Here is a 12,048-nt window from a genome sequence, read left to right as displayed (position 1 = left end):
TAAAAAAAAAAAAAAAAAAAAGAAAAAACCTTTTTTCTAATTTTAACTTAGAATTTTCTTTAATATGAATGGGTCTAATTAGGAGTCATCTCAATCACATCTTTTAATTAGGAGTGTACATGGGTTGAGTCGAGTTGGGTTGAGGAAATTTTTAGATCAAAGATGATTGGATTGGGAACTCAACCCAACCCGAAATATTTTATAACCTAATCTTCTACCTTCGAGTTGGGGTTGGATTGTTAAAAAAAAAAAGCAAATTAATTCTTATTTAGTATAATTTTAAATAAAATATATTAAAAATTCACAAACACACTCAAATCAATTTATAATAATTCAAACAAACAAATTCTTCATCAACATCCTAACATAGTACAACATTGACACAGAATTAAAGACAACTAAACAACGTCCTTCAGCAATTGATTACTCTAAAAGTATTTAAAAGTAACGAAAATATAATGATAGATGTTGAAATTCAAAAACAATAAAAAATAATTAGTTTAACGAAAAAAAATTATTATAAAAATATTTTATTTATTGGTAGACCAATGATTATACAAGTTGCTTTAATGTATATTATAAGATTTTGGTTTGTTCGGGTCAATCCAAAATTCAAATCGAATCTATCCGGTTTCAGAAAATTAACTCAACTCATCTCTTATAATTCGAGTTAAGTTTGTTCGAGTTGTCTGATTCAATATACCTTTCTACTTTTATTAACAATTTTGAAATTCGAAAAAAGACTAATAGGAAGAAGTCTTTCATGAAATTAATACGTGAAAGTTACATTGGATGTGGCAAGAAAATTCAATTATCATTTTCTTAGGAACGACAAGGACAGAAAATTCGATCATTCCTAGGAATGAATGTCCATGTAATTCCTAGGAATCTGCTAAACATATTTATGGTTCCATATTCTCAAAACTAGTTCCTAAGTCTTCTCTATATGCCACATAACACAATAACTTTGGAGGGTTGTGCATTTTGAGCTCCCAAACTTCGATAAAATACTTATAAGCTAATTTTACGTAGGTTTCAACCTTACGTTTACGGAACAAATATAACGTTGATTTGTCTACACCTGTTTCGTGTCTAGGTATCTAGTTGTATAGTTAATAGACTTGCAAGAAGGTTTGTGCACTAATGTAGTGATGCGCTCCATACGCCTCAATGCTTATGTTAATGCTTAGACTAAACTAGTGTTGAGTTTAGTGAACGAGTCTCTTCTATTTCCTTGATGTCTTATTGCCAAAGTCATAATTGACATGGTAGAATAAATCGAAGGACGGAGTAATGTGTACCTTACCTCGATTGGTACCGTGTTCAATAGTTCACTTAGTTTCGACTCCTTGATTTAGTCTTGTCAGAGGCTGCATTGGGGGTTAAGTCGCCTAGTTTGCAATTGTTCGTGCAAGAATCAAACAACGCTTCAATACTCGAGACACGATTTAGTCAAACCGTTCAAATGAACCTAAAATGCTTGCAAAATAAACACAACCAATTAGTGCCCATGCCTTTTTACAAAAATATTTAATTCCTAGTCAAATTCCAAAATCAAAAATAAAATTTTAGTTCATTTTTTTAAATATTTTTAATAAGTAATAAAACAAAAAAAAAATACGGTTGAACATATGTAACTTTATTTTAAAGAACGGAAAATTAAATTAAAAATAATTATCAAACACGCATAGAATATTCAAAAGAAAATCAATGAATTTTAAAATTTGGTCTTGTAATATTCTTATTAAATTAGGTAAGGTTGACGTAATTTTTGACGTCATATTCTGAGCTGTACGCATGACTTTTGATAGGTGGAACGTGGAAGATAAGAAAACCAGTTAATATCTAAACATTTATTATTACTTATTATTATATTTATTTACTAAGAGTACATAAAATTTATTTAGTGCAAGGACATTCCGGGTTAGACAAACACCGGGTTGGAAGTCATTCTTTACATGTATATGATGTGATTCTCGTAACGTCGTGTTTTAATAGTGTCAAGGTCACTCCTTATATGTATATGATATAATTGTTATAGTATGTAGTGTCGTGTCCTAATATTGCAAGGTCATTCTAGACATATATGTATAATGGGATTATTGTAGGATGGTGTCCTTGTGGTTGCAAGGTCTCCCCAGCATGTATATAATATGTGATTCTTTTAGGGTCGGTGCTATAAATAATATAAATTACATAATATGGTATGCTCCACTGTGTTTGAGATTATATAAGAGCGTAATAGAATTAAGCTCGGAGGAACTATCATTGTGAACTCAAATATGGAGACAAGTTCATACGAGCCATTTGATGAGAATCCAAATATTGAGATAAGCTTAGGCGAGTTATTTAATATAAACTTGCATATTGAAATGAGCTCGGAGGAGCTAAATGATATAAACCCTATGACTAAGACAAGCTTAAATGAGCTAAACTATCCGAAACAATAGCAAGGCTACAAAATTTAAATAAGTTCAAGGATGTTGATATCGTAGAGATAAATTACTATTATAATAGTCAACTTAGTTCATAACTTATCGGATATTTTTATATTTATTCGGATTGAATAATCATGGAAGGTGTATTGCATGGGTTGAGAAATGTGGGAAGAGCCATCTGAATTTTGATTGATTAACATGAAATGAGAAACAAAGGGTCAAACAACTAAATCTGACTTGTGTTGTTGTTCCTTGAAAGGCGGCTGCTCTCCTGCAATCTTGGATCTGTACGTATACCGATTGGCCCAGAACAGATACTGCAAGAAATTCAGCCCACTCAGTATGCACATCAGCCAATAAAACCTCTCCAAATGATAATGATTTAAGCTTCTCCCATACAGCCATGGCGTCAGCCGACAAGCCTTCGTCACCCCATTGATTACGCTCACCAACACGGAGCTAAAGTAATACCCCATAGCCAACGACGCCCATGACAGCGCAGTGGCCAGAGATCGCATACTCATTGGCGCCTCTGTGAAGAAAAACTCCATCATACCTGCCAGCGAGAACAAATCCGCAGACCCCAAGAACAAGTACTGCAAAGCCACCCAAAGGAAAGAGATTGGCAGAGGCTCCGAAGAATCCAACATGTGGGTTTTCAAGGCCACGTTTTTTCTCTTCGTTTCCACCAATGCTGCCACCGCCATTGCCACTATAGACAGAACCAGCCCTGTTCCAATTCTCTGCAAGTGGGTTATCCCCATTTCGGATTTGGTTAGTTTTCTTGCTATTGGGACAATGGCGTGGTTGTAAGTTGGGGCGAGGATCATGATGAAGATGACTGGGAAAACAGGGAGGGAAGCAGGGGGGACTTTTAGGGAGCCGAGTTTGGTGTTCATGGTGGCTGCTTGTTGCACTGAGAATGTGGAGAGCTGAGCGAGGCAGCAGTTGAGCATTATGGTGGAGGCGAAAATGGGGAAGATTTTTAGCACCACCTTGGCTTCTTCTACCTGTTTGAGTGTGCACTTTAGTTCTGGATGGTTTGGGTTATTCATTGCTGCTCTGTTGAGGAACTCCAAGTTTTGCGTTGGAATTGGAGTAATTGGGGTCTGTTCATCAACGTCTCTGACACTGTCTGAAGAGACTGAACTTGTGGATATGCTTATCACAACGTTGTTAGAGCTCTTTGCCTTCCTATTGTTGAACGCAGCTGAAGCTAAAACCTGTTGGAAAAAGAAGTCAAACAATTCATAGCCCTTTCAAACCCACTCAAGTAATTAGCTAGAAGAGGTTAAGTACCTTAAAAATGGTTGTGATTGGGCTTCCTGCAGGAGTTTTGATTCTGTAAGTAGGCGAACCAAGCAAGAAAATGGGGATGGAAACCAGTATTGTAAGAGTAGAGATTCCAAAACCCCACTGCCAGCCTTTGTTATCTTCCATCCAAACCACCAAAGTAACAGCAATTAAAGCTCCACAGGAAAGGCAGAAGATGAAGTAATTGAAGAAAGCAGATCTTTTGTTTCTTCCTTCAAAAGTGGTCTCATCGAACTGCTCAGCGCCATGAGGAGGAAGCGACCCTTTGATCCCTCCAACTCCAAGCGCCACCAAGTAAAGCCCTGCAAATAACATCACCGCTTTCCCACCTCCAACTTTATGGCATGGACTCCCAAGTTGATTTGAAACGCAAGTTGGTGGCTTCAGATATGGTACATGAGCTTGGAGTGTGAGAATCAGCAGACCCTGCACGCCACATGTTTATACCACCTTCAACACATCATATTATACAGTTTTCTTTCCCAAAATGGAAATCCGCCCATTAACAAGACAAAAAAAAAAAACTGTACAGAACCAGATGTGGGACCAAAAACACATGAATGATTCACATATTTTCCTGTTCTCTTATGCCGTTTTGGATCCGTCGCTGAAATCTCAACCATTCGTGGAAAATGCTCCACTAATAAACTCTAGAATTTACGATATGGCTCACTGAAATACCAACTCAAAATCTTAAACTTGTAGCTTACGGTGAATCAAATCTTTTGTTCATATTCTTTTAACACTCGCTCATCGACCGTTCGATTCACATGTTTTACTTGTCATATATGAAAATGTTTTGTTTTATAATTGGTTTTCAAAGCAAAACATCTATGTCTGTGAATCGAGGAGCGGATGTACATATTCTTTGGACAGATGGGCATGCAGATGAAGCTTTGTTATGAAACAATATATTCAACGACCCATGTGCAATCATATTGTAAGAAACTCACCAAGGATTCTATTGCAGCACTTAATAAGAAGATAGAATAAGTGGTGAAGAAAGCATCAGCGAGAAAGCCACCAAGGAGAGCAAGGAGGAAAGCTGTGCCCATAAAATTGGTGACGATGTTGGCAGAACCAGAGGGAGAATAGTGCATGAACTTGGACAGATACAGAACAAGATTACTTGCATTGGCCAGGAATGCTAGATTCTCCAATACTTCAACAGCTGGTGTAATGCAGTTCATAAGATCGAATCAGCCACCATTAATGAGGACAATAAGAAGAAGAAGAAAAAGTAGTCACTAGCAACTTCATTTTCCTTTTAAATGTATTGACAATTTCATGAAAGTACAAAACTTTCTCATAAGAATCAAAAGCAATCTTCTTATATACTGACCCAATACAAAGGAGGCAGCCAGCATGCCCCCATGGCGTCCTTTTACAGCAGGTCTCTTCCTCCAATCGACATAGTCTTCTTCCCAAATGTTCAGCTCTGGAGTTTCTTCCTAGAAAATGAAGGATAAAGGGAGTTGAGTTATGGATAAAACAAAGCAAAATGCATACAACTTGAAGGAAATTAAATTAAACTGTGATCCCACCACATGTTTTTGAGCTTCTGATGGAGTCACAGTAATGGAAGACATTCTTTTTTCTTCAATTGGAAGGTACGGAAATGGACAGCTTTAGCTCTCAAATTTTAATGAACAGTTGATCCAGAACTCTCTATTCGAATTGGTTGTGAAGTAAAATGGGGTGGCTGTATTTATAGACTCACAACACGATGGTCCATCCAGAAAAGAAAAATCTAGACTCTTTCGAAAATGACAACTCCTTTCTTTCTTCCCCTGCCTTTTCACCACAAATCTACAAAGCTAGTGGTGCCAAATATCATATCAAAGACGAGGAAATGCTCATCGCCATCGGATTCTCGCTGCAGTTTGATGGTTCAACTTTTACAGTAGGGAGTAAAGATTAGTTAATGTAGACATACGACTGCCATTAATTCAGTTGAAATTGAAAAGCTATACATCACCGTCAGAACTGAAAGGGAAGTAACAATTCTGCCCATTTGGTAGGCCAAATTAGGTGATCACTTGCTTCTACTCCATACAAACCAGTGGTAGAATCAGCCATTCTCATTTATAATCCTTAAAACGAAATTCAAAAACATCTCACATCAATATGAAAAGTACGTTATTGGTATAGAAGCCATTAGAATAAGAATAGTGAATAGACATGTTGGAAAAGGAATAGGAATATGCTGAGTAAGAGATAGATAATGTTCAGGTGTTGAGAAAAAAATGGGAGAGGTTATTAGGGGCAACTAACCCTCTACATACTTCCACAAGAGTTAGGAATCGACTCCTTTTATGGTTTTGGTTGAGTTTCGTCCGAAAGATCTTATAAGATGATTATCCTCACTTATATACATTCATTCATCTGTGATGGTCAATTCTTCTTCATCGGAACATAATGTCATTCTTCCACAAACCGTATACATACTTCCACAAGAGTATGGAATCGACCTCTTTTAACATAAGCTCTCTTAGTTTTGATTTGAGTTTTTAATAATGAAGATGATTGTCCTCACTTATATACATTCATTCATCTATGTTGGCTATCGAGCACATCACTTTTAACACTCAAAGATTCTACCTATATGACTAAAGATTAAAAAAAAATATGCTATGATATGACTTTGGTTAGTAAAAACAACCCTCCTCACATATTTTCAATGGTATGATAATAACCACCTTTGAACGTAAACACTTACGATTTTGGTTTTTGTCTCCTTTCAAAGATAGCAGTAGATATAATATCCTGATCTTTCTCCATTCCACCAACGTTGGTCATATCCCTAATTCCACCAAAAAGATTAAGATGAGAACGAGGGAACAATGGGGATTGATTAGAGATGCAAATTGAATTGGAGGACCTACCTTTTTTTCGGGTGTAGAGGGCTCAGCACCCGCACCCAGGGGTCGGCAATGGAAAAGGGCAAAAACCCACTTCGGAATATCTTCAAACACAAAAAGGGCAAAGAGGCGGGGTCCATCGTTTTGCCGTCTTGTATCGGACTTCAATCCTTATCGATGGTTACTTTTCCTAAATGGTTGGGTCTTCAGATGGGGGTGGAAATGAGAGTGTAAGGATCCTTGCCTTTGATGGTTGCCGGGGGGCGTAGGTCATCTTTCTGAGGACAGGACACACACAAACAATGGACATTGTTGGCCCTCACGAACGTGGAATTTAATGTCTCCCACGCAACTCCATACTCAGTGGCCAATAATCCGCAGACCCAGAGGGAAATGGACCCCAACCTCAAGTTCTGGTACCTGTGAGTTTGTACGTGAAGATTCAATCAGCAGCAGATAAAAGGGCGGTGCACTTACCATTCCCAATCCCATTCCGCCATTCCCATGCAAATGCAACTTGGTAAGCCTTTCTTAATCCATATGGGTCGGTCGCACTCGTACAAGTTTCAAAGCTTAGTGCTTCGCCTTATCTGATCGTCTTTTACTCACATGGGCCTCTATGTTTATTGCAATATCAAGAACAAAGTGAGTTGGGTTTACTATTTCAACTCATCATTGCTCTAATAAAAATGCTACCAATACTTCTTATTTAATTTAAATAATTCAATAAATCTTATAAATTATTTTTGGTTGGAATTTAATTTTATAAAAATCTGTTAAATATAACATTGGAGTGATAACTTTTTTAAAATTTATTGAAAGTAGACGAACTAAATTTTAAAAAAAGTTTACGTTCGATTTTGTGGGAGTAACTTTTTTTTCTTCCGCTTTGAAAGTATAAACCAATACTAACACGAAAGAGATGGTCTCATATTTTATCATATTAATTTCTATTTTACCTTCTCAAAATTCATTCTCGAGAGAACTCCATTTTAAAATTTTTGCTCTCGTTGGGGCCCACCATGCCAAAAAGATAAAGGATTCTAGCCAATTAAAAGGATTTCTTTAAAGAACTCATCGATATAGCCTTGTTACTTCTAGATATGGGATGTCTTCTCACGAAGGGAGTTGTAGTGACTAGGTCCAAACCACTCTCTCTTGGACGAAATGCTAAAGGTATACCCAAAAATACATCTGCGAATGCTTAGTTGGGCAAATACATCCATAATGACTAGGATGTATATCTCAAAAACCTTAAATTGCTCGTTCTTAGTGGATTCTTACCTCTTAAAAAGCAAAGTTCGCCGATATAAGCCGGTTAAGGAGTAGTTTACATACTTTTATTCTTTTTAAATCGATGTTCAAATTTTCGTACCCGAGTTTTGTAAAAACGTAAGGAGAAGCAAGATTTTGTGCAGAGAACCCAAAATCAGAGGGAAGTGTCATGAATGTACTACTGAAACTTACATGTTCTTGTGTTGAGATTCTTAACACAAAGTGAATACAATATGCAGGCAGCAGCTGTTTCTTAACATGTTGCACAAACTGTGAACAAGACACCTCAAACCTCGAAGTAACTTACAGTTGGTCACGAATAATCCGAGTGAGACTCGGAGTAATCGCTCGGGTAGGGCGACATTACCTCTCGCTCTAGCAGCTGCAGAACTTGGTTCATTGTAGGCCGCATAGCCGGGTTGCCATTGGTGCACCTTGCTGCTATTTCAAGAATCACTTCTACAGTTTCGACATCTGCATTCTTGCACCTATTATCCACTATGTTCTCCAATTGGTCTTCTCCCCGGAGTGTGTTCAACTAATAGTCATGAATCATATTCCATTCAATGCGTTGTTTAAACATAGTAAAAAAAAACATGCAAGAAGTTGAGCTGTGTAGAGACTATTTGGCTTACCCAACCAACAACATTTAAGCCCCTTTTTGAGAAAAATGGATCACTGGGTCTCTTCCCTGTTACAAGCTCCAGCAACAGAACTCCAAAGCTATAAACATCAGACTTCTCAGTTCCTATGCCACTTTGCAAGTATTCTGCTCAAGAAAGTATTAAACACTACTGAGCTTAATCTTCTGAATCTAAGTTGAATCATTATTGTAGCTAATATCAAGAGGAAGTAAGGGGAATTGGACCTGGAGACAAATAACCAAATGTGCCAGCAACAACAGTTGTGACATGGGAATCCCCATCAACCGAAAGCTTTGCGAGACCAAAGTCGGATACATGCGCCTCTAAGTTCTTGTCGAGAAGAATGTTGCTGGATTTTATGTTGCAGTGCACAATCTTTGGACAGCAATCATGGTGCAAGTATGCCAGTCCTCGAGCGGAGCCGAGCGCTATGTTTAACCGAGCACTCCAATCCAAAGACCTTTCGGGTCCATATTCTGTAAATAATGAAAACACGAGTATGAAGAGTTGCATACTCTTGAGATATTACAACTTCAAAATTGGTGATATTGTCTATGAAAAATGATACCATGTAAGAAATCATCCAAGCTACCAGCTGCGAGATAGTCATATATAAGAAGCTTTGAAGAAGGGAGCCTGCAATAACCACGCAGTGTCACTAAATTTATGTGTTTAATGCTTCCCAAGATCTCCAATTCTCTTTCAATTACTTGATCTGAACCATCTTGACTCCTATCAATTTTCTTTACAGCAAACGCTTCACGATCATTCATGACCATCCGATACACGGTGCCGAGCCCTCCTGAGCCAACAATATTTGTTTCTTTAAGGGCCTCCAGCTTTTCTATGATCTCACACGTCGGGTACGGTAGATCACCATGGAATGTAATGAGCTTTGCACCTACATTGAATTGTGAAGGTTGTCAATTGCAACATGTGTTTGAAGAGGAATTCACTATGGGAATGTAACTCACTTGATTCGCGAGTATTTTGCTTCTTAACTTCCAAGTAACTCTTTGCAGTTCTTTCTTTCTTGGATACCAAACGAGTCCACATGAGTACAAGAAGTATGACCAACACGAACCCTGCTGTCGATATTGCACCAATTAACAGTCCTTTGATGTAATGAGAGGATCGTTTCACAGGAACTATAAAACAAAATGCAGAATCAGTCATTTAGTCATTCTATCGAAGCAAACAAGGTCAAGAGCTAAATAATAACGTCATTAAGGTGTAAAGAGATTGCCTGCAGCTTGATCACTTCCAGCATGTGGTAAAACAGCAGGAAACCCCAGTGAGGTCCGACACGGCTTGTTCACTTGCCGACCACAAAGATCTTGATTACCAAAGAACCTGGCACATCAAGGGATGAAACCATCTCAAGATAAAAGAAGATTTGAAGTTGAAACTAACAAAGAAACGACATGTTTCTCTTGATGTTGGCATCATCATGACACTACCAACTTGCAATGGGACAGTCATAGTTCTAAATTCTACCCATGATCATACCCAGGACCGGGCCATGATAGTTTACAAGAACTTACGAGTTATTCCCAAAGGTGCTTAGAACTCCAATATCTGGGATTTCTCCAAAGAAAAAGTTGGTAGACAAATTCCTATTATAAGTTATAACTTGTAAGAAACACAACAAAGGATATATTATCTTCAGTAATGTGAATTACAGGCATGAAAAGTCAACAAAAAATGTAGCTATAATGCTTACAACTTACAGATTGCGTAAGTTTGTGAGACGACCAATTGATGATGGTATACTTCCCTTAAGGGAATTGCTTGATAAATCACTACAATTAACCAGTGATAAGAACTGAGTGCCAGAGTTGTAATTGACATCATAAAAAGATGTTAATTAAGACATCACAGAGCCACAGAATCATCCAAGAAAGTGGGAGAAAGATGAAGACTCACAGTATGGTGAGGTAAGAAAGGTTTCCAATATTTGATGGAATCCCACCTTGGAGATAGTTAGCCCTCAGGTAGCTGAAGCAAAATGATGTATAATATCATGAATATCAATAATACTTGCAGGAAGCACATAAACAGAATAGGCAATAATTACTCACATGGCTCTAAGTTCAGAACAATTGGCAAGTTCATTGGGAATATATCCATGTAATCCGTTCTGGTGGAGAGCCCTGATTTCACATAAGAAAGCACAGAATCAAGTAATTAACATAGTAGAGAAAGAAGGTGGTTGTAGAGATGCTTACAGTCTCTGCAATCTACTAAGTTTACCAATGCTGGGAGATATAGTCCCTGCTAGTTGCATGAACGGTAGATTACTGGAAAACCCACAAACGAACATGGCCAAAGATTTCAAAACGAATGTTCAAAAGATGGGTATCAAGAAAATGAAGCTAAAGGGTTGTGAACTGTGAAGAACATACATTGAGCTAACACGAGAGTCCTGGGGATGGCAAGAAATGCCAGTCCATTTGCAGGGAGATTCATCTGAAGGGCTCCAATTAGCGAGGACGTTCTTAGTGTCATTCAAAGTAGTTTTGATTTCCAACAATGTCAAACCTGAGACACAAACAAAGTGAATCGACACCCAAAAGAAAAAATGAACAGAAATGAACAGAAATGCAAGAAACGTAGGGTTTACCATCTTCAGTGAGCGAAAAGGAGCAGTGGCTGAAAAGGGTTGCTGCTAAAATCGCGGAGAAGGCCCAGATGGAAAGACCCATTTCGGATTAATAGTTTGAAACCCCTTCCAGAAATCGAATCTAGGGATTAGGAATCTGTTGCTGTAGAAGAGAGTCACCGGAGCTCATTCATCTCAGGGAAAGAATCCGTTTCAAAAAATGGTTGAGAAGAAGGATTGAAAGCGAATAAGGTGAGAGGGTTTTATGTTCTGACAATATAGATGAGGAAGGAGGACAGATTTTTGAATGGGCATGGGGAATCGTGCAATAGCCGTTTGTCGTAAGCTGAAATTCAAAAAAAAGTCTTGAGATTCAAAATTCATCTCTCTCCACTGCTCCATAATCATTGGTAACCTCTTTTAGCCAACCCAGTTATTTGTTTCAAATTTTCCATTACAGGTATCAATTTAAATTATCTTTTCTCCAAGAAAAATGAAATTCATAATTTAAAAAAATGATTAAGGATAAGAAAATAAACACAATTTGAACATTTTTGTCCTTCGGCTCGAGGTTCAGCCCAGCCCAGCCCAACTCTTCCTCCCAAAACCCTTGTGGTCTTAGTCCCTGCAGCCCAATTTTCCATATAATGATATTATAAACAAATATTAACGCAAATTTTACATGAAACAACATATTTAACATCTAATTTAAACAAACAAATTAATCTATTTAGTAAACTTAAGTATATTGTCCTAAATTTGAAGGTTATAGATATTTTATTATATTTTTCAACGTTTCTACTTTGCCATGTGTTAAATAATAGTCTACAAGAAAGGAACGATATCATAGCATTGTAAAGACTTTGTAGTCCTGAAAAAGTAGTGAGCCGCTCAAATCCACCACGGGTAGATAT

General features: G+C 37.6%; 2 protein-coding genes across 3 annotated transcripts; both read right to left on the bottom strand.

Annotated features, from left to right (window-relative positions):
- Positions 1-2,497: 2,497 nt before the first annotated feature.
- LOC111441202 (protein NRT1/ PTR FAMILY 4.6-like) lies at positions 2,498-7,261 on the bottom strand. Of its 2 annotated transcripts, none has more exons than XM_023078172.1 (7): positions 6,638-7,261; positions 6,472-6,555; positions 5,300-5,845; positions 5,095-5,203; positions 4,706-4,923; positions 3,738-4,178; positions 2,498-3,661 (listed from the first exon to the last, which is right to left on the bottom strand). In XM_023078172.1, the coding sequence occupies exons 3-7, from the start codon at positions 5,339-5,341 to the stop codon at positions 2,657-2,659; spliced, it is 1,815 nt and encodes a 604-aa protein (XP_022933940.1). In that variant the 5' UTR covers positions 5,342-5,845; positions 6,472-6,555; positions 6,638-7,261; the 3' UTR covers positions 2,498-2,656. The 2 variants fall into 2 exon arrangements, with proteins under 2 accessions (XP_022933940.1, XP_022933938.1); XM_023078170.1 differs by having other exon boundaries at positions 5,297-5,845; positions 6,638-7,260.
- Positions 7,262-8,003: 742 nt separating this feature from the next.
- On the bottom strand, positions 8,004-11,518 carry LOC111433210 (LRR receptor-like serine/threonine-protein kinase FEI 1). The gene is made up of 13 exons (XM_023070183.1): positions 11,156-11,518; positions 10,938-11,073; positions 10,761-10,832; positions 10,614-10,685; positions 10,459-10,530; positions 10,263-10,334; positions 10,077-10,148; positions 9,779-9,885; positions 9,507-9,680; positions 9,101-9,433; positions 8,757-9,008; positions 8,524-8,657; positions 8,004-8,426 (listed from the first exon to the last, which is right to left on the bottom strand). Exons 1-13 carry the CDS (start codon positions 11,235-11,237, stop codon positions 8,202-8,204), a joined length of 1,803 nt encoding a protein of 600 aa, XP_022925951.1. The 5' UTR covers positions 11,238-11,518; the 3' UTR covers positions 8,004-8,201.
- Positions 11,519-12,048: the final 530 nt, after the last annotated feature.

The sequence above is a fragment of the Cucurbita moschata genome, unplaced genomic scaffold (assembly GCF_002738365.1).
Source record: "Cucurbita moschata cultivar Rifu unplaced genomic scaffold, Cmos_1.0 Cmo_Scf00003, whole genome shotgun sequence".
NCBI lineage: Eukaryota > Viridiplantae > Streptophyta > Magnoliopsida > Cucurbitales > Cucurbitaceae > Cucurbita > Cucurbita moschata.
Note: the sequence above shows the minus strand (reverse complement) of the source record. Positions and strands in the feature narration are given on the sequence as shown.